Source organism: Ciconia boyciana, chromosome 3, assembly GCF_034638445.1.
Source record: "Ciconia boyciana chromosome 3, ASM3463844v1, whole genome shotgun sequence".
NCBI classification, from domain to species: domain Eukaryota; kingdom Metazoa; phylum Chordata; class Aves; order Ciconiiformes; family Ciconiidae; genus Ciconia; species Ciconia boyciana.
In genome coordinates, this window is record NC_132936.1 from 81,920,319 (window position 1) to 81,942,247 (window position 21,929).

General features: G+C 43.6%; 1 protein-coding gene across 3 annotated transcripts in view; it reads right to left on the reverse strand.

Moving 5' to 3' along the window:
- Positions 1-8,079: 8,079 nt before the first annotated feature.
- TRIM67 (tripartite motif containing 67) overlaps positions 8,080-21,929 on the reverse strand; it is a 33,821-nt gene continuing 19,971 nt past the window's right edge. For all 3 annotated transcript variants that reach the window (XM_072857977.1, XM_072857975.1, XM_072857976.1), the window contains 5 exons: positions 20,238-20,383; positions 17,172-17,310; positions 15,819-16,122; positions 9,667-9,829; positions 8,080-8,145 (listed from right to left, as the gene is read on the reverse strand). In XM_072857977.1, the coding sequence (XP_072714078.1) occupies positions 8,080-8,145; positions 9,667-9,829; positions 15,819-16,122; positions 17,172-17,310; positions 20,238-20,383 (818 nt within the window). The remainder of the gene's footprint in view (positions 8,146-9,666; positions 9,830-15,818; positions 16,123-17,171; positions 17,311-20,237; positions 20,384-21,929) is intronic.

The following is a 21,929-nucleotide window of genomic DNA, read 5'->3' on the forward strand; positions in this document are numbered from 1 at the left end:
GAGCTGGGTAAAAAGTGGAAGGGAGTGTTTCTGGAGCCGTGTGGGCAGAGGAGAGGTGTGCAGAGTTGGGTTGCTAAATACTGTTACCACATTTCATAATTGCATCATTCGATTTCTTCTTACTCAGCATTGGTTGCAGATTCAAACGGGAATTAACAATCCTATCTGGTTACAGACTTAGAGAAATGTCAAATCACAATTGTGTGTGAAGGGTGGAATCACTAAGCAGAATTGAGTACGGAGCATCAAGACTCGTTGAGGCAACAGATGGACTTTGGATGTTGTGGGATAACCTGTATTTTTTAATTCCTGTTTAATCCTTGAGCTCAGTCTTTCACTGCTCACTTCCAGGTAAAGTTTTGTTCAACTGGCTTTGGGTATAATGTGTTGTGGGAGTTTGTCCTCAATCTGCTTTGGTAATTTGAAGGGTTTACTTTCCACCTCCACAACTCCCAAAAGCTATTTAGGAGTGAAACTTGGTCAGAATGGAGTGTCTAATTTTTGCAGTCCTGGTCTCAAGCTTGTAAGCTCGGTTAAAGAAGAGCTGAAAAAAATTCAGTTCTTAAAATAAAAAGTTGAAACTGAAATGCCAAGCTGACAGTGGAACATGAAAGCTTGGGGAAAAAAAACAAAAATAAAAGCTTATTAAAAATTTTGCATTTTCTCACACATTTAACATTGGTGTGTATGTGTTATGGAAGGTTTCCGTTATATGGTGATAGGTTGCTTTTTTATATGAAATCCCCAAGGCGATTTGAGCTGGCCATGCTACATCCTTATAGGATGCTGTTCTCGGGTAAACATGGTACCTTCAGTTCTGTTTTGTTACTAGATGCATTAACAAAAATGGTAACGACTGACATTTGGCAAACAAAACTGTTGGGAACCTGTTACGCACCTAGTGTTTCTCCAGACTGGCATGTGTTATTAATTAACACGAGTATGTAAGTGTACGTTCAGGCAGCAAGCTGTGTTGCTTTTGGAGCATGTACTGATACACAAAAGCCAGCGTTGACTGAATAACTGATCACTTATGGGCAAGGGAGAGCAGGGACCATCTTATTTTGCCCTCTACCTGCAGTTGAATAGAGGAATGAGGGATAAAGGAAGAACGCAAGGATTTCTCCTTATCTGCTCTCTTTCACATGCCTTTTCCTGTGACAGCTTCATTCCCATTTCCCCATATGCTCAAACCGTTGTGATTATCCTTCCTCCCAGTCAAACCCTTTGCCATGAAGGAGTTGACGCCAAGTTGTTGTCTCTTGCAGGAAAAAAAAAAAAGGCCATGATGGATGGTGTCTCCACACTCTTGTCTGTACTTACTCCTGATTGTTTTGGCCGGGTTTCTGTTTCTTACCCTGGTGCTGCTGTTACTGTGTCGGCATGCTTTATTCTGCTTTATTAACAGATGTTTATAAGGTCGCATAGCTTCGATGAATGCCTTTTTGCAGGGGCTGAGTGTGCTGCCTCTGTAGCATTGCTCAGTCCCTCACAAGGCACCTGCTTGATAGAGGTGTGCAGCTCCAAGATGATATATAATTTTAAACCATCTGACAAAGTTTTGTCTTTCCTGCCCTGGCAAGCTTTCTGCCCAGTCTGACTTTTACACTTACCCAAAGGCCTTTCTAATCGATCCTACTGGACTCACAGTTACTTCCAGGCTCTGCTTACTCCAGTGTCAGAAATTTCTGGAGACTGGGAAATCACCCACAGTGTCTAAGATGGCTTGGAGCTAAATAACACATCCCCAGGTACTCTACAACCAACGTGAGCCGGAGCTAAGGGAGTGGTGCTGAGAAAGAGAGGTGTTTCGTGCCACTGAATCCAGGGTATGTCTGAAGTTGAGGCACAGAGGGTTGCTCTGAGGGAGGACTCTTGGCTTTCTCCAGCTTCTCCAGCTACTTTCTCCAGCTTGACTGTGGTAACAAAGCAGGTATCAACAGTTAGAGTTACGCGTGCATCCTTGCGCAAGTGCCTTATCTACATTATGACATTATATTTTTAAAATAATTTGCAATAATAAATAGGGTACTGATGCTGAATTTGTTGGCAATGTTTTAAGAATTTATTTAGAAACTGTAGAACAGCATAAACTCATATGTCAGGTTTTCCAAAAGGATAATAATAGTAATACACAAAGTTCTAGTCGGGACAAAAGACAAAAAGCAGTTTGTTTCCAATTCAAAAAATACAAACGTTTGCTACAGGTACAAAATTATAAAAAGTCTGTATTTTCCGCTCGATCTGGTGACAGACACATACAGCAGAGATGTATATTTCACCAGCTCCAAAATCATATAAGCTATGGGAAATGACAATAAAGAAAAAAATGTCGTGGTTTAGAAGAAAACACAGAAAAAGAACTTCTCGTCTTTCATTTAACCAGAAGTGAACACCGTTTTCTTATTCCTTTGCACTTTTTTGGTTGCCAACATTTAAATTAGTGTTATTCATGCTTCATATAACAATCAGAAATAACAGCAGGTTTACCTCATGCATTTATTTTTAATACTCATCACATAATGTCTTCTCACCATGCTACCCAGAAAGGTTAGTGTTTTTATTGACAACATTTAAGGGAGGAGGAGGATGAAGGAATGCATTTGGGATCCAGGAGTATTTCTATCTACTGCTTCACAAGAAAATGTTAGAAATCCTCCAATTAGCATTTTAAAAAAAATTGTAATTAATTCTGCTTGGATCTGTTTGCAGTAACAAATGTAACAAAAAGGTCGCTTAACCTGGGAAGGGGAAAATGCTGCTGAGTGCCTCTGTCAGTAAAACGCACGTCTATCTCCTGTATTGTGCAAAGATGCAGGAGCCCCGCACATCTAGTCTCTGTGGCTTGCATATGGGCTTCTGCACGTAAGAAGACCAAGCGCGTCTTATTTATGATGGATTTGTGCTTCAGGCTGCCACTCCAGCCGCTTGTGTGCATGCAGCGTTCAGTAGTGTTGGGCAGAGGAATCGCCAGAAATGTTGTCAGTAAAAACTAGAAGCAGCTTACTTCTTACAAAAAAAACCCCAAACGACTAAAAAAAACCCTCTCCATCTTTGTTTCATAATTTTCAGTGACAAGCGCCCTTTACATTTGCAATGTGGTTGATTTGTCACCATAACCTGTTGAAGGACTTGAAACTGTAATCTCCCTTCCAAAGTTGATCTAGCCAAGATGCTTGGGGTTTTCATAGTATCTTGCCTGGTTCAAAGTTGAATTCTTGACTTTGCTATTTAAGCAGAATGCTGCAAAGCTGGTAAGGCCTGAGATTAGGTCTAACAACTCTCTCTCCTCATCTTTCTGTTTGTGAGCAAAGGATGTACTAGATGGCACCAGAAAGCTGCTGTTACCAGGTTGCTGGTACTTTGCATCCCTTCTCACAGGAACAGGTAGTCTGAATTGTGGTCCAAAAATGCACCACCTCTTGTTGGTAGTTGCAAACACACTGTTTTTCATACAGTGGTAGTGGCAGCTTAGCCTTGATCTCATCTCTCTCTTACCTTGTTTAAGAAATATTATGTAAGAAAGAAAGAAAAAAAGAAGCTGCATCTCACATTTCTTCTTGCTCTAGAACAACTTGGAAACCAGAGTATTGGGTGCTCTCTGCCATCTCTACTCACTACACTTTGGGAAAAAAAAAAAAACAAAATAAAAATAAAAGCTTACACAGCACTATGACAGAACTCTATCACCAGCCAAGAATAAACTACAGCAATACACTATCGTGGCATTATTTACAACACGATGGGACATTATGCATATAATAAATTACATTTAATACTTTTCCTCTTAAACTCTGATATATGTAAGTTATTTTGTTCAGTCCAATATATTTTCCTCTATGTATCTTAAATGAATAGGCAAGCATAAGAGGTGACAATGCTGTTTGCCTACCTTTTCTGTTTTTAGAAGCCAGATTGCATGATATATCACAGTATGCTACTGTCCTCACTGACGTTTATTTTATAGCGCATACCTTTCCACAGCAGAAGTAGTAAGGGATTGTCAACTAGGCCTGTGCTCATTTGACATTAAGTCTTAGTGAGAGATCTTGTGAGCTCTTTTTGAGTTGATGAGGGAAAAGAAGGGAGTGGAAATCGTGTAGCATTGCACGCCTTGAGAAGTCTGACAACGCTCCTGATAGCACACTTCTGTTTGTTCCCACTAAACTTAACAGGGAAATTTGCAGAGGAAAGAGCCAGGAAGAAGGTTCAGAAAGGCTAAGGTTGGGGTTCACAGGGGCAGATGAAAACGGAGAGTCCCTTGTTGCTCTGCAGGACAGAAAGTTTGCCTGCTGTATTTATTTAGCAGCTGTGCAGAGGTTCCAAACGGGTGCATGCAGAAGTCAAGCTTTGTTATGTTTATTAGAGGAGGGCTTGTTTGTTTGTGGATTGTTTTCTTTTTTAAACATTAAGTCAATTTATAGCTACCTTGGCTCTGTACAATAGTGGGTGGGATTCATCCCAGTGCAAAAGGCTCTGCTCTCCTGCTTACAAGGAGCAGGCTGGCCTCTAGGAGCAGAAGAGTCCCACGAAAGGCAGCTCTGTGCGGGTCCAGGTGCTGGAGGAGCTTGGAGTCCCAGAGAGCTGCACAAATACCCCAAGGAATCCAAAGGAAGCGAGAGCATCCAAAGTGGTCCCCTTGGGTATCTATGGAACTCATCAGCTCCCTGGGTTCTCCCTGGACAGTCAGCAACACAGTTTCTGCAAGGGCCATAGTACTAAAGGCTGCCTCCCTCCTAAAGGAGGGACTTGGAGGAAACAAAAACTGGCATAAGAGATGCTGTAGATGAAGAACATGTGAACTGCTGGGTTTATAACGAGATGGACCTCGAGGGGACTTACTTGCAGAGAAGCAAACTACCTCCAGCCTGAGCAGAGAGGTGGAAGTGCCCCACTTCTCCTCACCTGATGCTGTTCTGCAAAGGGAAAATTCTGCTCTGCCTATGTTCAGATGTCCACTGCCATCTGGATGCTCTGCATAAATATTCACGTGTGGAGTAGTTAGTTTCTAGCGTAATTCTAACTACTTAAGCATTATTTGTGTTAATCAAACTGCCTAAATGTATCCAGCTGAAGTCACGAGACTACACTGTGCTGGGTAACTGGTTTATTGCTATGGGCCATGCCAAACCCAAGTCCTTGAATGTGTACACAACCAACACATACAACCACCTTGTTTAGTTTTTAACCTAGGCTAAATTAGTCTTAGTAATGCAGGTTACCTACTTCTAACTGTATTCCTTTTATTTTATTTGCATTTCTGCTAGGTTAAAAGGAGACTGTAATGGTAGCTAGTCTGTACCCTACTTTTATGAACGTTAGAATGTGTAGAGGATAACAAACGAACTTCTCTACAGCTCTGAAGCATGTCCCTACCTATTGTCCATATTTCCATTAAAAACTAGTAACCTGTATCACTCACTGTGTTCTCCCCAAGGTATTACACACCAGGAACCGATACCAAAGCGACTACGAAAACCAAAACCTAGTACTGCAAACACTTCTAAAACCCATTCAGAATTATTTTTAAACATCTGGCAATGGTTGAAGATTGGAAAGATATAAATTCATTGGAGTTTCCTTCACAGATGTTGGGAGTAAAAACAAAGGTTCAGTCCCAAAACAAACAACGCCCTTTTGTTTTTAATACAACAAGTGAAAGTGGAGTGCCTTCTGTATTAAAATTATCACGGGATGTTTTCCAGTATAAAAAAACTATGTGCAACTTATGTACAGTATTCCCATACGCTGCTCTGACTGGCAATACTCAAAAGCCAATGCTCTGATTACAACTGTTAGGTTTGTAGAAGAGCACACTCAGGAGGAAATTCAGGATCTGGTAGCATTCTAGCTGAGGTAGGTTAAACCAGACCCGCTAATTAGAAAATCCTGCACGAGTTCATATGGTATTAAACGAAACCGAAAATTGTAACACAGTTGGTCTCTGCTGTTCTTTAAGAAACCAAGATGAGCGTAGCACAGTTATTTCAATGTCTACAAGTTTACTAACACAATCCATTCCAGGCTTTGAAGAACGTACCGTTGCTTTCCCACTTAAAAGCTTACGTTATTTTTTCCCGGAGTTGGTTTTATTTTCTATTTCAGTCTTGGTATCACTGAAAGTGCACTGCTGTTCTGCAGGAGAGGTGGGCTACGGGATGCTTGGTTGGTTACAGGCAGCATGATGGCAGACTGCTTTTTGTCTGTGCAATAGCCCGGGACTGTTTCGCTCTGGGCTGCCTCCCCCTCCCCACAACTCCTGCGAGGGGGGACGACCCCAGGGAGGATCCTGGCCGCTCTGCCACAGGGAAGCCTTGCCATCGCCCAGCGCTGCCTGAGTGATGTGCTCTGGCCAGAGACCAGAAGTGGACTTGCCGCAGGATGCTTGGGGGCTGGCAGGCTGCCTGAAGGCAGGCCTGGGCTGTTTGTCCTGTGGCTGTGGTTTAATGCAAGGCAGTAAGCTGGATTTTGGTTAGAATATTTGTTTTCGGGTTTAATAATTACATGTCTGATAACAATATGCGTGTGCATATACGTATGCTTGGAGAGGAAAATTTGTATAAGCAGCAGGATTTAAAAAAAGGAAATAATACATCGATGGGACTTAAGAGTTTATGCTTTTCGTCTTTGATAGCACCACACTTACGTAGGATTAGAGTGACAGAGTCCGAGATGTCATGGGCTCACACAGTCTGCTGCATCTCATCCTTACGCATTGCTGCTATACACACACACACTTGCATACGTTAACTGGGTTCCGAGGAAAAGAAGCACACACACAAATCAATGTGTTTTCTGACAACAGCACGCAGGTGACAGTGCCACGGCTGTGGGAAAAGTTCCCTGTCAGTCAGACTCCAGTTGTCATGGGCAGCACCTGAAACGGCTGCTTGTTTTCATGGGAGATGCCAGACACAGGTAAGTCTTGCAAAAGATTTATGTCTCAATCCAGAAAAAATTCTTAGGGACAGATTTCACGTTAATGCTATGAATCTCTCTCGCTCAAGTGCTTCATTAGGATCAAGACATTAATTAGCTCACAGTAATCTAATAGAAAATTAAGGCTTCTGATCTCAAAGCTACATTGGAACTACAGCTGCCCAGGGCTTATCAGGATCAAGGCTGGAAAGTAGCATTTCTCTAGATGGGATGCTTCGCATGTGCTGTGTTTAAATAAATCTCTTATCAATTCAATTCAAAGGGATCTCCCCTGCACTGTTTTTCAAGAGTTGTGCTGGTAACCACTATCAGATCTTCTGTATGCGATAGTCTCCACAATCACACCTAAATAACAAACATTAAAATGTATCAAGGATATTTTTCTCTCTATTTTTTGTATCTGAATTCTGCACATATCACCGTGTTAGCTAAAATGAGCGGCAACTATTACATGGCAGTGTTTGGAAACCAATCTTATTCTCATTGAAGATAACGAGATAAGTTCTGCCCCTGAATTCCAGGGGAACGTTATCCCATAGCTTACTGTAGTCTAGAGCCAGAAGGAATAATTAATGGTCATTTGAGCCCCTGAATGTAATGGACAACCAGGAATTCTTGAGCACACAGCCTCCACTTCAGCTGTCAAAACATATGCTTTCTCGATTTAAGGACTTCAGGTGGCAAGGGAATCCAGTTCACCTACTGGTAAATTGCTCCAACAGCCCTTGTCCCTCAGTCTTAGTCTTACCCATTTTTTCCAGCATCCCTAATATCTTTTAAGCACAAATCCAGCCATGAGAGAGAAAATACACTCCTTTAAGCCTTTGCTTTATAAATGTACATGTGTGTGCATGTGTGTGTGTGTGTGTGTGCACATGTGTGTACATATGTATGCAATGAAGTGTAGATACGTTCAAGTATCCATCTGCAATTGAGTGCCTGTTCAGTGGGTATGCTTGCTCTGGCTGTTAAATTAAGAATGGAGTGGGCTAGCTGTAACCAGTGGATTATTCGGTGAGCAACATGCTGTACAATGTTTTAAGTCAGGGAAGAGAATGCTTTTTTACTGACTTACTGAAAAGTGCCAAATCACACTGAGAAAGCTTACAGAATCCAGCACAGGGTCAGGCAGGGGCTTCATTAGTTGTTGGGCAACTTGGGCTGTTTTACACATTGTGGCACCTCCAGTCCTGTATGCAGGGTCACCTGCACAAAGAAGAAACAACACGTAGATTCAAAACTGGGACATCCTCAGCAGAGAGCATTCGTGAAGGCCAAGAGCAAGTAAATGACAGGGGAAGGGTTGTGGGACTTCAGGTCCATGTTTAAGTCACCAAGAATATTAATGGAGATTATACTGAGCCCCTGCAATAAACAAGTCTCCTTCCCCCTTCCCTCCTGAACACCTTGGGGTCTAGAAGCCCCTATCTTCTTCACAAAGTGTCCGTATGTCTTCCCAAATCCAGCCACCAGCTGTAGGTTTCCAGCAGCGCTGCTTGCTAGACACAAGGTGGATGGAGTCTTTGCGTGAGGGACCCCGAGTACTTCAGGACAGGGATCACACAGTGGAGCCCATGTACTAAATACAAGAAAATCCTTTCATCTTTGCTGTCCTGGCAAGACAGAGCACAGGACATTTTAGTGCTCCTTCTATAACCTGACATCTCTACGAGGTCAGGGTTCCCACACAGACCTACCAGAGCACCAGTCAACAGCAAACACAAGCTTAGTCTCTGAGTTTCCCCTTGTCGGCCACACTCTGCCTTAACTCAGTTGTGGTAAGAAATGTAAGCCAGGTACTTAAAGGCTGTAGGTAGCTAAAACTGAAGGTAGGTTGTGAGTAAAAATCTGTGTTGAATATAGCAGTGAGGTGCCCAGAGAAGTGCCCGTGTCTTCCACTTTGGTGCATCAAATACAATAAAGCTATGAAACCTTGAAAGATTTGGATGCCACCAGTAACGAATGCTAAATGTTCATGTACTAATAAGGCCATGTGGGGTTTCTGGTTTCAGTTTGGGAGTTTTAAATGATGAGAGGTGCACTCATCTGCACTACTGCACTGGTCCTGCCCGACCTAAGCTGACCTCCTTCAGTCCTCAGGCTCCTGGGTGTTACCATAGGTTCTCCCTTACACTACGTCCTGTTTCTAGCCATATGCAGTGGTCTTGAAGTAAAAATGCATTCCATTTAAAGAGGATTCCTCCAAGAGGGGATCCTCCTGAGAACAGAGCGCAACCTCCAAAATTCAGAAAGAGCGGGAATGATGTACTGACCGGGTCTTCTCTGTGGCACTAATTCTCTGACCTACGTTGTCTTTGCTCTCCTTACCACTGTGCTGCTCACATTTCTGCCTCTTGCCAATGTAAATAATCTCCAAACATAAGATCTAAGAGGAATTAGGATACTCATGATTTTAGTCAAACTGGCAGAGGAAGCCTTAGCACCACTGCTTTCCAAGTGGAGTGTTGCAGCAAAATAACTGTAGGAATTAGCATGTGCAGGTACTTTTACTTGTTTTTACAGCATTACTCCTCACATCTGTGAGGCATGGCAGAAGGTCAAATGCAGTTTTCCAAAAAGCATTAGTAGCCTAGGTGTCAGTCTGAGAAGGAAAGGGCCATACTGATGACCTACAGGTGATGTTATCAGCCCCAGCAGCAATGGCCGGTAGCATACATTCTCCTTTAGATGAGAAGGGTAAGTGGGACTGAACTGCAGAAGACTTACCTGGACGTTTCGATTGAGGCTCAACGCAGGCATGAAGACACCCTCGATGTTTTCAAACGCTGGAGGCCCTTGCTGCTGCCCATTTATGTAAAAAGTCAGGTTGTGCTTGTTCAGATCCAGGAGCACGCCAACAGTGGCACCTTTGGAAACTCCTCCTTCAGTCCTAAGGTACAAAGGGACCACACTGTCGGTGAAGGCAGAGTGCCACACCGCCGCTGCTCTCTCTAGGACAAGGCAATCTTACTACGCAAAGGGAGAGTGGAGCAGCACAGTGAAATTATTATCCCCGCGGCATTTGGCAATGACTGACCCACACCTTTATCTGAAACATATGTACCACATTCATGGGAGCTTAATGGGGGGACCCTAAAGAGAAATTAGGTCCATCTCTCCTCCAACTGCAATCTAAGAGCTGATAAGGGGGTCCAGAGCTAACAGGTCCCCTCGGCTGATGAGAGACGGGGAGGTGAGCAGGTCAGGTCAGTACTGAGCATGCAGGACAAGGAGTCCTGGAGACACGGCTCCTCAGAGCACCCCGGCTATAGTGAAGTGATGCACAGCAGGGAATGAAAAAGCAGAAAGCTGGTTTCCTAGGTGTTCATTTCTAATCATTACGCCTGCTAACAGCTCGAGACTCAGACTTCCAGTTCAAGTACTCACCTTGGCATGCCTTAAGGGGGACCCAGCTTTCCAGAGACCAGGGAGCCAGCACAGGTACAACAGATGGTGGTTTTGGGGAGGAAGGGAAGGCGGGGCTGGCTAGGGATAAGCGTAGCTCCCTGACTGACAAGGTGCTCAGCTATAGGACTGGGAGCTGTTTCAAGTGTGCAGGCACGGTTATTAATACCAGCGATAATTGGTTGTGTCAGGAGCAGCTGCTGAGAGCTACCACGGTATCAGAGCTTGCCAGGACAGACTGAGCTAGCCATTACACGCTTGAGCAATTTGACATTAATGCACTTCGATTTGGGGGTTAGTCAAACTCAGTATTACTTTAAAAAGCACTGAGCAAAAAAATCTACTAGATATGCAGATTGGCCGCAGGCACTGCTACTCTGCTAATATCATGGGGGCTCTGCAATGGATTTACAGCCTGACACAATTTGTTCAGGGTAAATCAGATTTCAAATAATTTGCAGTACGAAAGGAAGCAGCTGTCTTTTGTCCCACGCACTCCCCTCAGGCACACAACATTCACAAGATTAATGCAATTTTAACATAAAATGTATCACAACAGGCAGGCAAAAGATAAAAAAAAAGGGGGGGATCAAAATATTAGGAAGAATATAGTGCAGGGTAAGAAATTTTCATCTTGTCCACTAGGTGTCACAAACTGCTTTCCTTTAGACTAAACGTGGCACGGCATTTCCTCTGAAGGTAGTTTTATCTGTGGCATAATAGGATAGAATACTGTTTTTACTTCTCCATTTAAAGCTCTTCAAACAATAAAAGTATAGCTGAGAATCACGAATTGGCTCTGAGATGTGTTAGATTTCAAACTTTACCGTTCTTAGGTTCCTTTTATTTGCTTTCTGGTCCTATAAGCGTTAATAGGTTTCTATTTGAGCTCTTCTCCAAAACCATAAAGAAAATTATTTTCCAACAAGAGTTAAGATGCTTACCTATCCTCGGTATCTCAGTACCTAGACTATTTTTATTAAAAGCATTCAATCATAAAACTCATGATGAGATTGTGGGAAGCAACAGTACTATGATCTAGAGCTATTTACAAATAGATTACGTTATTTTTTTCTCTCTTTAGGAAGAGCTTTGATTGTAGGGCACCTCGTTTTATATCCTGCAGTGTTTTAAAACAGATTTTACGACATCCTTTTAAACGACATTGATCCTCTTAGGGAAACAGGAACAGCAACTTTGCCTTTTTGAGATTATTATGCTCTTTCCTATATGAGAAGCTAATTTGCTTCTTGTGGGCTAATTAGCTGTGTGCTGCACAGTGACATTGAGTGACTTCTCCGCAGCCCCCGGGGCCAGTCCCGCTGAAGGGGAGGTAGTTGCTGCCTGCGGAGCCCAGCCCAGGCGAGCGGGGGACCCAGCTGAGGCCCCCCCAGGAGCCACGGGGCCCAGGGGCAGAGCGGAGGGATGGGGACCCAGCTCTCTCCCTTCCTTGCTGCCACAAGTCTTGCAGGGCTTCAGCAGGTAGATTGCCCCATTCCTCGGCCGCCACCTCCCCACAGCGAGCAACCAGCTCTGGCAGGACGAAGCCAGGGCAAAGGCAAGCAGCGGCACTTGGCCGTGCTGCTGCCAGGGAGGCTGGACTTTTTTGGAGGCTGAACAGCCGCTCTTCCCGAGCATCCCATGATTTCCTTGGGAACAGTACTTTGAGGACTCCAGTGCTTGTTGGACTACTGTCATGGTCACTTCCTTTAGGAGAAGACGTGGGAGAGTCAAAGTTTTGTGAGCAAACTTATTTTGCTCACAAAATAAGTGAGCAAAATAAGTGAGGCATTTCCTCACTCTTCTGTACATCATTTAGACAGTACTGCAGGATAGTTTTTCTAATAAATGCCTTAGTTGCAATAAAAGAAGCCAGCTAGCTCAAGAGACTCAAACTGATGTTGCTCTCCTCTGGTACACTTCTGTGGCAGCACGCAAAAAAGCTGCTGCTTTACTGTAATGCATTTTTGAAACTACTTAATGACAGTTACACCATAGGTCCCTAGTAATCTGCAAGCCATGTAAAAGGAAAATACAACTGTTTCTTACAATACTTCTTAAATAAATACTTAGCATTCATTAAATGTAGTCCAGTTTTGAAGATAAGCACCACTTTTTCATTATTTCAAGTAAATCCTACTTCTCACACCTCTTTTCTCACAGTCCTGCACATTTTTATTTCTGTGCGCAACAACAAGGCCTGAGTGCGGAGGTGCTGTGCGGAAGCCTGGAAGGTTGGAATACAGATAGGGGAATTTGGCTACCATGAAAAATGTCATTGCCTGCAGCAGTGGAGGCTGTTATTCTAAGATGCTTTCAGCAGCCGCTTGGGCAATGTGCAGAATAGGACTGCATGGATTGGCTTGAGGAATTAAGAATAGTAATAAGTTTCACTATTATTGAAAAAAAAGCTTAACAATTTATGAACACTTGAATAAGAAAACTGAAGAATTAGTTTAACTCTCTGTGAACAGTATTTTAATCATGAGCTTTACAGTAACTTAACAACTTTACCATGCCCATTGTCAAGGACAGTATTTTTCAGTCAATGGCAACATTTTTGTGTGATGAAAACCTGGTCTTGAGAACTCTGAAGTCAGTGAAGAGACTCTCCTGATCACAGGGGCTTTAAGACTACACTCCAAATTCTCTAGATTTTGACTTCCCACTGGCTTTCAGTATAAAACATTTCAGGGCAATTTCCGTCTCTTTCTTTACATAACCATGTAGTGACTAGAGTATCGCCTACAGCACCAGGTACTCCTGCTCTTGGGAACTTTGCCAAGGAACGGATCTATTGCAATGAATGCCAGTGCCTCTTAGCAACGGGCATACACCATCTCTGGTGTGAACTGATTATTTCCAGGAACAACGAGGCTGAAAGGTACCTCACAAAGCTATATCCCTGCCCTAAAGTGTTTTCTTAACCAGTTTGCTCAACCTACTCTCAAAGGTTCCCTCTGTTTTTGAGAGCATTAGAGTCTTCTGTTCATGCCTCTTCTTCTAGCATTACAGAAGTCATGCTAGTTTTTAAGGATGTAGACAGGTCCAATTTTGCATGCTGTGAGTGAAAGGAACAGGAAAGTACTCTAAATGTGACGGGTCCCATGAATAGGTCTTTCAAGCTCCACCTCAGCTTATCCTTGAAGCTAGTCATTTATTTATTGCCCTAATTTATTGCCATGAAGATTAGGAAGCATGAAATGATTGCTAAGATGTAACCTCCATCACAATAACATCTGAGAGGCTAAAAACTGACAATAAATTTCCTTCGGACTGTGATACTGTGCTGTCATGCACTTGCCTCCAGTGGGGAAAAACAACTAGGCAGCAATAACTGTTTCCACAAGACTATTACAGCTAATGAGTTAAAAAACTGACCTACTTGACTGTCACAGTTAAAAATATAATGCCTAGACCTAATTTCATTGAAGCGCATGTGATTTCATAAGATTACATGCCCTTTATGAGTGTACTTCACTTGAACAGATATTCCATGGGTCTATCCATGCCTTGGATGTGCCTGCAAAAGCCTTTGTGTTTTATCTAGTAAAAACTGGGAAACTACCATCAACAGAAAGCACTTTGTTTTCCTGTTTAAGCAGGATGACTGGAAATCAAAAGTGTTTCCATTGTTTGTGCTTCCAAGAGAAAAAGCTTTTGCTTAGCTCGTGTGTTGCTTGCCAGGAGGAGCATGCCAAGGACCAAATCCATAAAATAGGTTTCTGGGACAGTAGGACGCAGAATGGTTGCCAGCTTTTTTCCAGAAAACATAAGCTGTTTCACAGAGCATTAAAATTAATACAGCTTAATATTACTTCCGCCCTAAATCAAATCAAGATGTTAAAGGGACAGAGAACCTTTTGATATATTTATTATACTGATGTTATTTTACTCTATATTGTCTTAGGACATGATCTAAGGTCTTTGGAGCGATAGAAAATATTCCAATTGACTTCAGATAGCTTTTGATCCAGCTGCAAGGTTCTTCCACCTGTCTGTAATAAACTACAAAATCAAACTATGCTTCAAACAAAAATTCCCAGCAATTGCAGTATACTTATTTAAAATACAAGTATGCTTTGGAGTATAAATGACTATTTGACAGGAGACATTACAACCAGCTTTAGGATACAGTGCATGTTGGCATGAACTTATCTCTTTAAGGAGATAATACCTGCATTTGAGCATTTTAAAAATCACTGCAAGCCTTGCTTTTAATCATTTGGTATAACAGAAACAACACCTGAGCTAGTGAGTGTGGAAGACCTGCTGGGACAGTCAGCAGAAAACTAAATCGAAATTGATTCCTGCTCTGCCACAGGCCTGCTACGTATCATATCTTTTAGTCACTTTATTCATACACCAATCTCCCATTGTGATAGAGTAGGTATACAAATACACCGTTTTCCAAAATAAGCAAGGGACTTAGGATCCTGAATCACACTCTTCAGTGGAGATCTTCTCAAGGGTCTCAGTTCCCGTAGTAGCCAGCTGACCTTCAGCTAGGGCTGACCCTCTCATGGGACACGGAGAGAGAGCAGTGCAGCTCTGCTCTGGTGATACCCCAGGGAGCTTCAAGCGAAGTTGACCGTGTCTCCCCTACACAGCGCAGCATCACGTCAAGGAAACACAGCCAGCACTAGGCAGAAGTAACTATCATGAGTGCTGAAAGCCATGCAACCGTATCAGCACGACACTGGATCTATGCCGATACATGTTGTCTCTGTGTGATCCATCCGGGAGGTAGCTTCAGTTAGAACATGTCTCCCCATCCCTCTGTTGCATAGAGCACACAGAGCCTCTGAGTGGTGGGAGAAAGATGGGTTTGGTAACGATGGCTCAGGGGCATTCTGAAATCCTCCTTCGTGTAAGCTTGTTGTACAAGTTGAGACACTTTTCAAAGCTCTTCAGTACAACGGCTCAGTCGGTGGAAGCTGTCACTTAGCCCTGCAGGACTGCCAAACAGTCCCTTGTGTCCACATCACCCTAGGTGTGACCTACAGCACTACCCTTAATCAGCTTTCAGGACTGGCAATAAACACCTGCATTTTGGACAGGCAATCACCCGTGCTTTGCCTAATTATTGTGCAACCCTGCAGCCAAGATTCCTCCTAAGGAAGAGAATCAACCACCTTTCCCCCTGCACTCCTCCAGCAATGAGAGAGAAATCCTGCGTCCCAGTGTGCTGCGCTCCTGCCTGCTGACGCTGCGGGTCGGATGTGCAATAACAGGCTTAAATCACAGCAGGGGGGGGGTTAGGCTAGATCTCAGGGAAAAAATGCTAACAGTGAGGATAAGAAACACCAACACAGATTGCTAAGGTGCAATCGCTGTCACTAGTGATTTTTAAGAAGGAATAAAATAACTACATTTAGCAGGGAGATGGACTAGATGGCTTGCTGAGAGCCCTTCCTCCGATGCAAAGCAGAAAAAAAGATCAGTAATGAGAAAAGCATGCAGGTGGCACTTACCGATTGGTGTGAGAATTGCAATGCATGAACCAGCTGCGGTTGTTATCAACGTACATGGCCCATGCCTTGTCGTCCTTGCCTAGCATCATGTCCTTGACAACGTTAATCCTGGCAATACCAAAGGCTGGATCTGGATGGTTGTCATACCGGTCCACATGCAGTTCCCAGTAATGCACACCCTTGGAGAAGGCTGCTGTGCCAAGAACAACCCGGTCATCGTAGCTGTTGCAGGTGGCAGTCTGGTTGTCATTCGACAGCACTATGTCTCTGTGAGCTGAGGAAGGGTCGAAGGTGAACCATGCCACTGTGGAAGGGGAAAAGGAAAGGCAGGATTATGGCAGAACGGGCTGTGTTCAGGTGTCGTCTGCTTTATTTCAATTAGAATGAGATTCTGCCTTCCTAAAGACCCCACTGCACTTTCAGGTAATAAAGACAATCTTTCCTCGTTACTGTAGGCAGCTACACAAGATTGCTTTGAGCCAGTACCCTGCTGTTTTTCAGCTCAGAAGTGCCTTAGATTATCTGTGCTTGTGCCTCTGAACATAAGCTGCTAAGGGCAGTGACTTTCTGTTCTCACACAGTAAGAAGAAAGTCATTGAGGAGACAAAGGCTTCTCCATGATATGGAAACCGCTCACATAGGTGAATTGGTTCAGGATCGCCTTTAATGGAAATGGAGTTCCACTGTGTCCATGCTGGTTAGGACTGACTTCACTGGTTTACCAAAGGGGAAAAAAAAAAGAAAAAAAACAAGAAAAAAACAGAAAAATCTCCTAAAGTATAAATATTTTATACTGGCCTATTTTGGCAACTCAGCATAAAAGTGGACGTGACGATAGCATGCACTTCTCGATTAATTACAATATCATTAATGAAGATGAACTTCTTGTAATGCCCATATGGATGTCAAGTATAATTACAGAGGAACAAGCATGAATTCCCATCTCTGTATTATCAAACCTTGCTGTGAAATTGAAGCAGTAGTGAAGAAAAAGGCAAATTCCACAGATATATGGAGAAGTGGAGGCAGAGTGGCACAAAAACATCCCGTGTGTTGCTAACTGCTTCTGTATGCTAAAGCAAATAAGAATCTTAGTTAGACCCCAGACTACTACAGCCAAATAAAACTGCATGATTTGAAACCTGAAGTGCTACTGGTAATGGAAAATCCCCAAAAGTGCTAGGAGGAGAGCTCAGTCCCTGTGCACACTCAGCTCCTGGCCTCTCCACTCAGATGATCCGAAATCTCCATGCCAGTAAGTGCCAAAGATATCAGTGGGTATAAAGGGATGCAAGTGTCCTGCCACTGAGACCTGCAGCTTTTCACTTAGAAACTGGTGAAAACCCAACTCACCATCCGACGTCTGTAAAATAACTGTCTTGCTGTAAGGACCAACTCCCGATGAGTTGAAAGCTTTGACTCTTGCATTATAGGTACTGTTGAAATGAAGGCCGTCGATGGTGCAGAGAGTCTCCTTGCCAACATATACTTCCTGAACATTCAAAAAAAAAGGAGAGAGAGAAAGAGGCACTGTTTCTCTGTGCCTTGTGATCGCATCTTAAGACTTCTAAATACAAGCCACTAGTGAACAGCTTTCTCATTGCTTCCCAGGATGTAGAAGTTATGCTGTTATAACACGGACAGCCACAGCAGTGGTGACATCAAGGATGGTCAGCAGTGGAGACACTAAGGTGAAGATGGAGCTGGAAGGGTACAGCAATAAAGGGCAACACAGAAAGATCTTAATTATTATTCTCTTTTCCTAAACATCCAATCCAAAACACTATTTTGGATAGTAGTCCCAGTGTCTGACCCACCATGGCCATTCTCATATTTATATAGGACCAAAAAAGCAGGGGCGTAGAAGAATAAAAAAAAGTAAGCACAGTTTTATTCTGTTGGAAAGGTTGTCTCATGCCTCTGTTAAAATAGAATTTTGAAACCTGCAAACAGAGAGCCAGAAGAAACTGATCTCCTAAAGATTAGGATCACATGCATCACAGGATGAAACAGCAACTAGACAAGAGACATCACAAAAGTCTGCAAAGGTTTATTAAACAGCAAGCACTTGTGTAATGTGAAATATTTCAGGAGGAGGAACATCTCGGCAGACTAATGAAGAGGATCAGTCAGATTATACAGTCTATGATGAACTGGAAGAAGCCTAGAAACCTCATGTTTGTTGGAAAACTGAACAGAAAATGACAAAAAAGGAGAAAATCCTGTCTTGGCAGGGGGTTGAAAGCCACAATTCCTTTCCACCTCCGATTTCTCCGATTCTGTGAAATCCATAGATTTATGGTAGCAAAGGCCCTAAAGAGCTTAAGGCTGTGACTAAGCAGACCATTCAGGCCCCAGTTCAGTTAAGACACTTAAGTATATGCCTAAGAGTAGTCCTGTTGATTAAAGCTCTTTGATATGAACCTAAAGTGAATTAAGTATGTGATGAATAAGAAAGGGATTACTTAAGTTTACAGCGGGCCATGTGTTTGTCCACTTTGCTGCCATGGCGGCTGCTACAAATAACAAAATCTCTTGGGTCCTGAGTTAGCTGATGATCTTTCGTGTAGAGAAAGAAGATTTTTAATAGAATAGCTTAATTTATCTCCATGTTGTAACATATGCTGTCTGTGCAAAAAGATGTATTTGTAGGACAACTCTCACATTTTCTAATCCATTTCATATTTTTACCACTGTTCACTGCTTCTGTTTATTCAGATTGATGCTCTCTGCTACGACGGGAGACAAAAACTGTTCTTTAAATCCACCCATTGAATACTGATAAAGTGCAGTCAGTGTCATTGCTTTCAGATATATAATCCTTCATGAAAAGGGTCAGCAAACTCATTGAAATGGCATTGCTGAGAAGCCTCCAGTTTATCTTTCAATGGGTAAAACTGAGGTTGTTTCTACCACAGCAAGCAAAGCATTCCCCCAAGGAGTGGTCACCTTAGATTTTTTAAGGATTGAGATGGTTTTGTATCTTTTTCAATCCAAAATCTTGACATGGCAGCGCTGGCAGTCCTAAAACCTTTGCCAGTTACAAAACTCCACACACAAATGGGCTTGGATATGCACCAGCCTGAAATCTTGTTTATTCACAAGTATTTTTTTAGATGTGAATAGCACTTGAAAAGGTTTATCCAAGACAGTGGAATTCGTAACGCCTTGTTCCTAACTCTTCATTCATCACTCACTGATAACACTCCTACCTACCAATATTAACTATATCGGCACTTCCCAGCAGCTGTTCACAAGGGTGCTTTTTCACACTTTCAGTAGTGGAGACCAGTCTCTTCAAACCCATGTCAAATGATACTTGGACCAAGGAACTGAGGAGACCTTCCAGAAACACAGTGCTTTCTTCAAAATGCCCTGCCAATATCACTGTCTCTTCTAATGAGGGGCATCCAAATCAGGTGCCTTTGCTGGCTATGGGTGTAGTGGTTTGGCAGAGGGAGGCGGTTCCTTAGGTGGACCCCTGCCAGGCCATTTTCACCTTGAGAAACCTTTAGGTTTCCAGTGAGAAGTCAGTTTGCAGCCCCCGAAGAAATGCCATCACATGTTTTCGGCAAAACTTCCCATTTGTGAAGAGAGCAGCTGTACTCCACAATGATCTCCAGATGCTTTCAAGGCACTAGCCTCTAGGGAATGCACTGGGCCAGCCTGGTCCTGGAGCAACAGGAGCATGAAGCCTGCCTGAGGAGGAAGGGCCACAGCTTCCAGCAGGACATGGCTGGCAGACAGCTGATTGAATTATTTCTGTAGTTTGTTTATTGGGATGTGGCGAGAAGGGATGGGAGCCTGTAAGTACCCTGCACCTGCAGCCAGGAGCAAGCAGTTGTGGCATGACCCTGAGGGTCTGGAAGGACAGCACTTGGGATGCCTTCCCATACTTACCAACCCCCGTGTCTGTGGAAAGCTTCCACCAGCCTGGTCTCATCCACTCCCAGAGAACAGATTTAGAAATCCCGTATTTTTAGGCAGGATGCCATTTTTATTCAGAAAACCAGGAAAAACTGAGTTGCATTTCTGGACCAAGAATCTCAGCTGTTGAAACAGGGTGCTATGGACAGACGAGAGTAGGGGCTTCAAAGAAATCTCTTTTGTGGAATGAACGACTTTCAGCTCCTGTAGGCTAGTATGGGATTTTCTGCTCTGGTACACTCCAGGAGGACCTCAAGGCCCTCTTTGCCAGAGGCCTGAGAATAACCTCAACCAAACTTCCTACCCAAGCTGGGGGTCCTTCTAATAAGCAGCATCTGCACTGCCTTCTACATCCACGCGACAGAAGAAGGGATGTTTTCACAACCCCTATCTTCCTTACCCCCTCTCCCCACCCTCGGACAGACACAAATCCATATCCTGAGGAAGCTCACATACAAAGAAACACAAAAAAATGCTGAATGAAATTCTCACTCGGAATTGGCCACCATCTCCATCATCAAGTTCCAAGATATAACCCTCCACCGGGTTGTGGCTCAAAGGTGGCATCCTCCAGGCCAGTGTCACACTGTTGTTTCTGGTGCAGCACTTCTCCAGCTGCAGTAATGGGACGGGTGGCACTGTAACAGGAACTGGGTACAGATTAGTGTAGCTCTGCCCTACCCCGTTAGTCTGTGCCGCGAGCAGTACGGCGACCGCTCGCCTCCCTCCCCTCGCAGGAGAGTCGATATTCATTAGGAAGAGGGTCCGTTCCCTTCCTTGAAACAAAAGGAAGTAAAAATGATACAACAAAATGTCGTTACTCGGTTAGACAAATCATTTGGCTGAAATACGTACACAGAAACATATCTGGACATGCTTCTGGTGCCTCAGTCTGGGGACCTCACGTCTGGTTTCCTTCCCAGGGGTCACTGGCTGGAAGAGTTTTTTCTCACGCTAGAGCACTTTGCCCCCTCTGGCCCCAAAAGGAGAGTGTGTCAGGCCATGGGGCAGCATGGGAGACGGAGTGCTGCCAGGAAGCCCAGCTCATTAATGAAGAACTGGGTTATTAACCAGCAGAGCAGCCACTCCTCCCAGCATGGCGGCGAGATAGAGCCTGAACTCCACCGACAGCAGGAAAACAATTCGTCACAATAGGGGTTTTGTTTTTTTTTTTTTAAATCTAATCTAACATACCACCACCCCACCCCCAGTTTTCCATCAAAACCACCTTGGATATGTTATCTCTATGGCAGCCATACTTAAAAGAAACTGTTGAAGAAAATCGTTCCATTTGCAAATTTTATCTAAATCCCTTGGTTCAGGTAGTAAAAGGAGACTGCTTGTGGCTCTCTCCTCTCAGAAATTACAGGTGCGAAGTTATCTACCAACATGCCTTTTTAGTGACTCGCTCAGGAGAAACACCAAGAGACTGTTGACCAGACCAGCCTCTTAAAAATGAAAATAAACAGAGTAAAACATTCAGCCATGCCTCTGTGGCAAAGAGGCCTCCACCACCCCTCTGTTAAACACAACTAAACTCTCACCGTTCACTCTTTGCCAGAAATTATAGTGAAAATTCGGTCTTCTGGAGAGACCTGGCATGTATCTTACGCACTGTTGAAATCACATAGGTTAAGTGGGATGTAAGTGATGCATAGACCCTGCCTGGTCTTCTGCCCAAGGCTGAATTTCACCGTTCAGGATCATTTCTGCAGAGCTCGACTGTGTCTTACAAGGAGCTGAGTGCTCTGAGCATTCATTGACTTAGCTCTTAACAACGTCAGTTTGCTCTTCTTTTATCTACTCTGCTTTGAGCCTCTAGTTTATTTTCCTCCCTCTGTCTGCGTGAGAGCTAAGCCCTTGAGCTGTTCCTTTCATCCTATTTTACCTCTCTGGATAAAAGAGCACTGTTTGCATTTTGCGTACCAAGCAGCCTGTGGGAAAATGGACACTACTGTGTGACGGGGCTAATGCTTCACCCCCACTTTGGAAGCAACACGAAACTCAACATCACACTTGTGATAAACAGGGCAGAAGCTACCGTGGCTTTCCGCTGGCATTATCCATCACCGCAGTGAACGCGGATGGTTGGTAGCCCAGAAGAATGACTGTGGTCTGAAACAAAAGAGCTTTATAAATTAGCTCTTGAAGGTTTTTCTGTGAAAAGAGAAAAAAAAGCCTTGT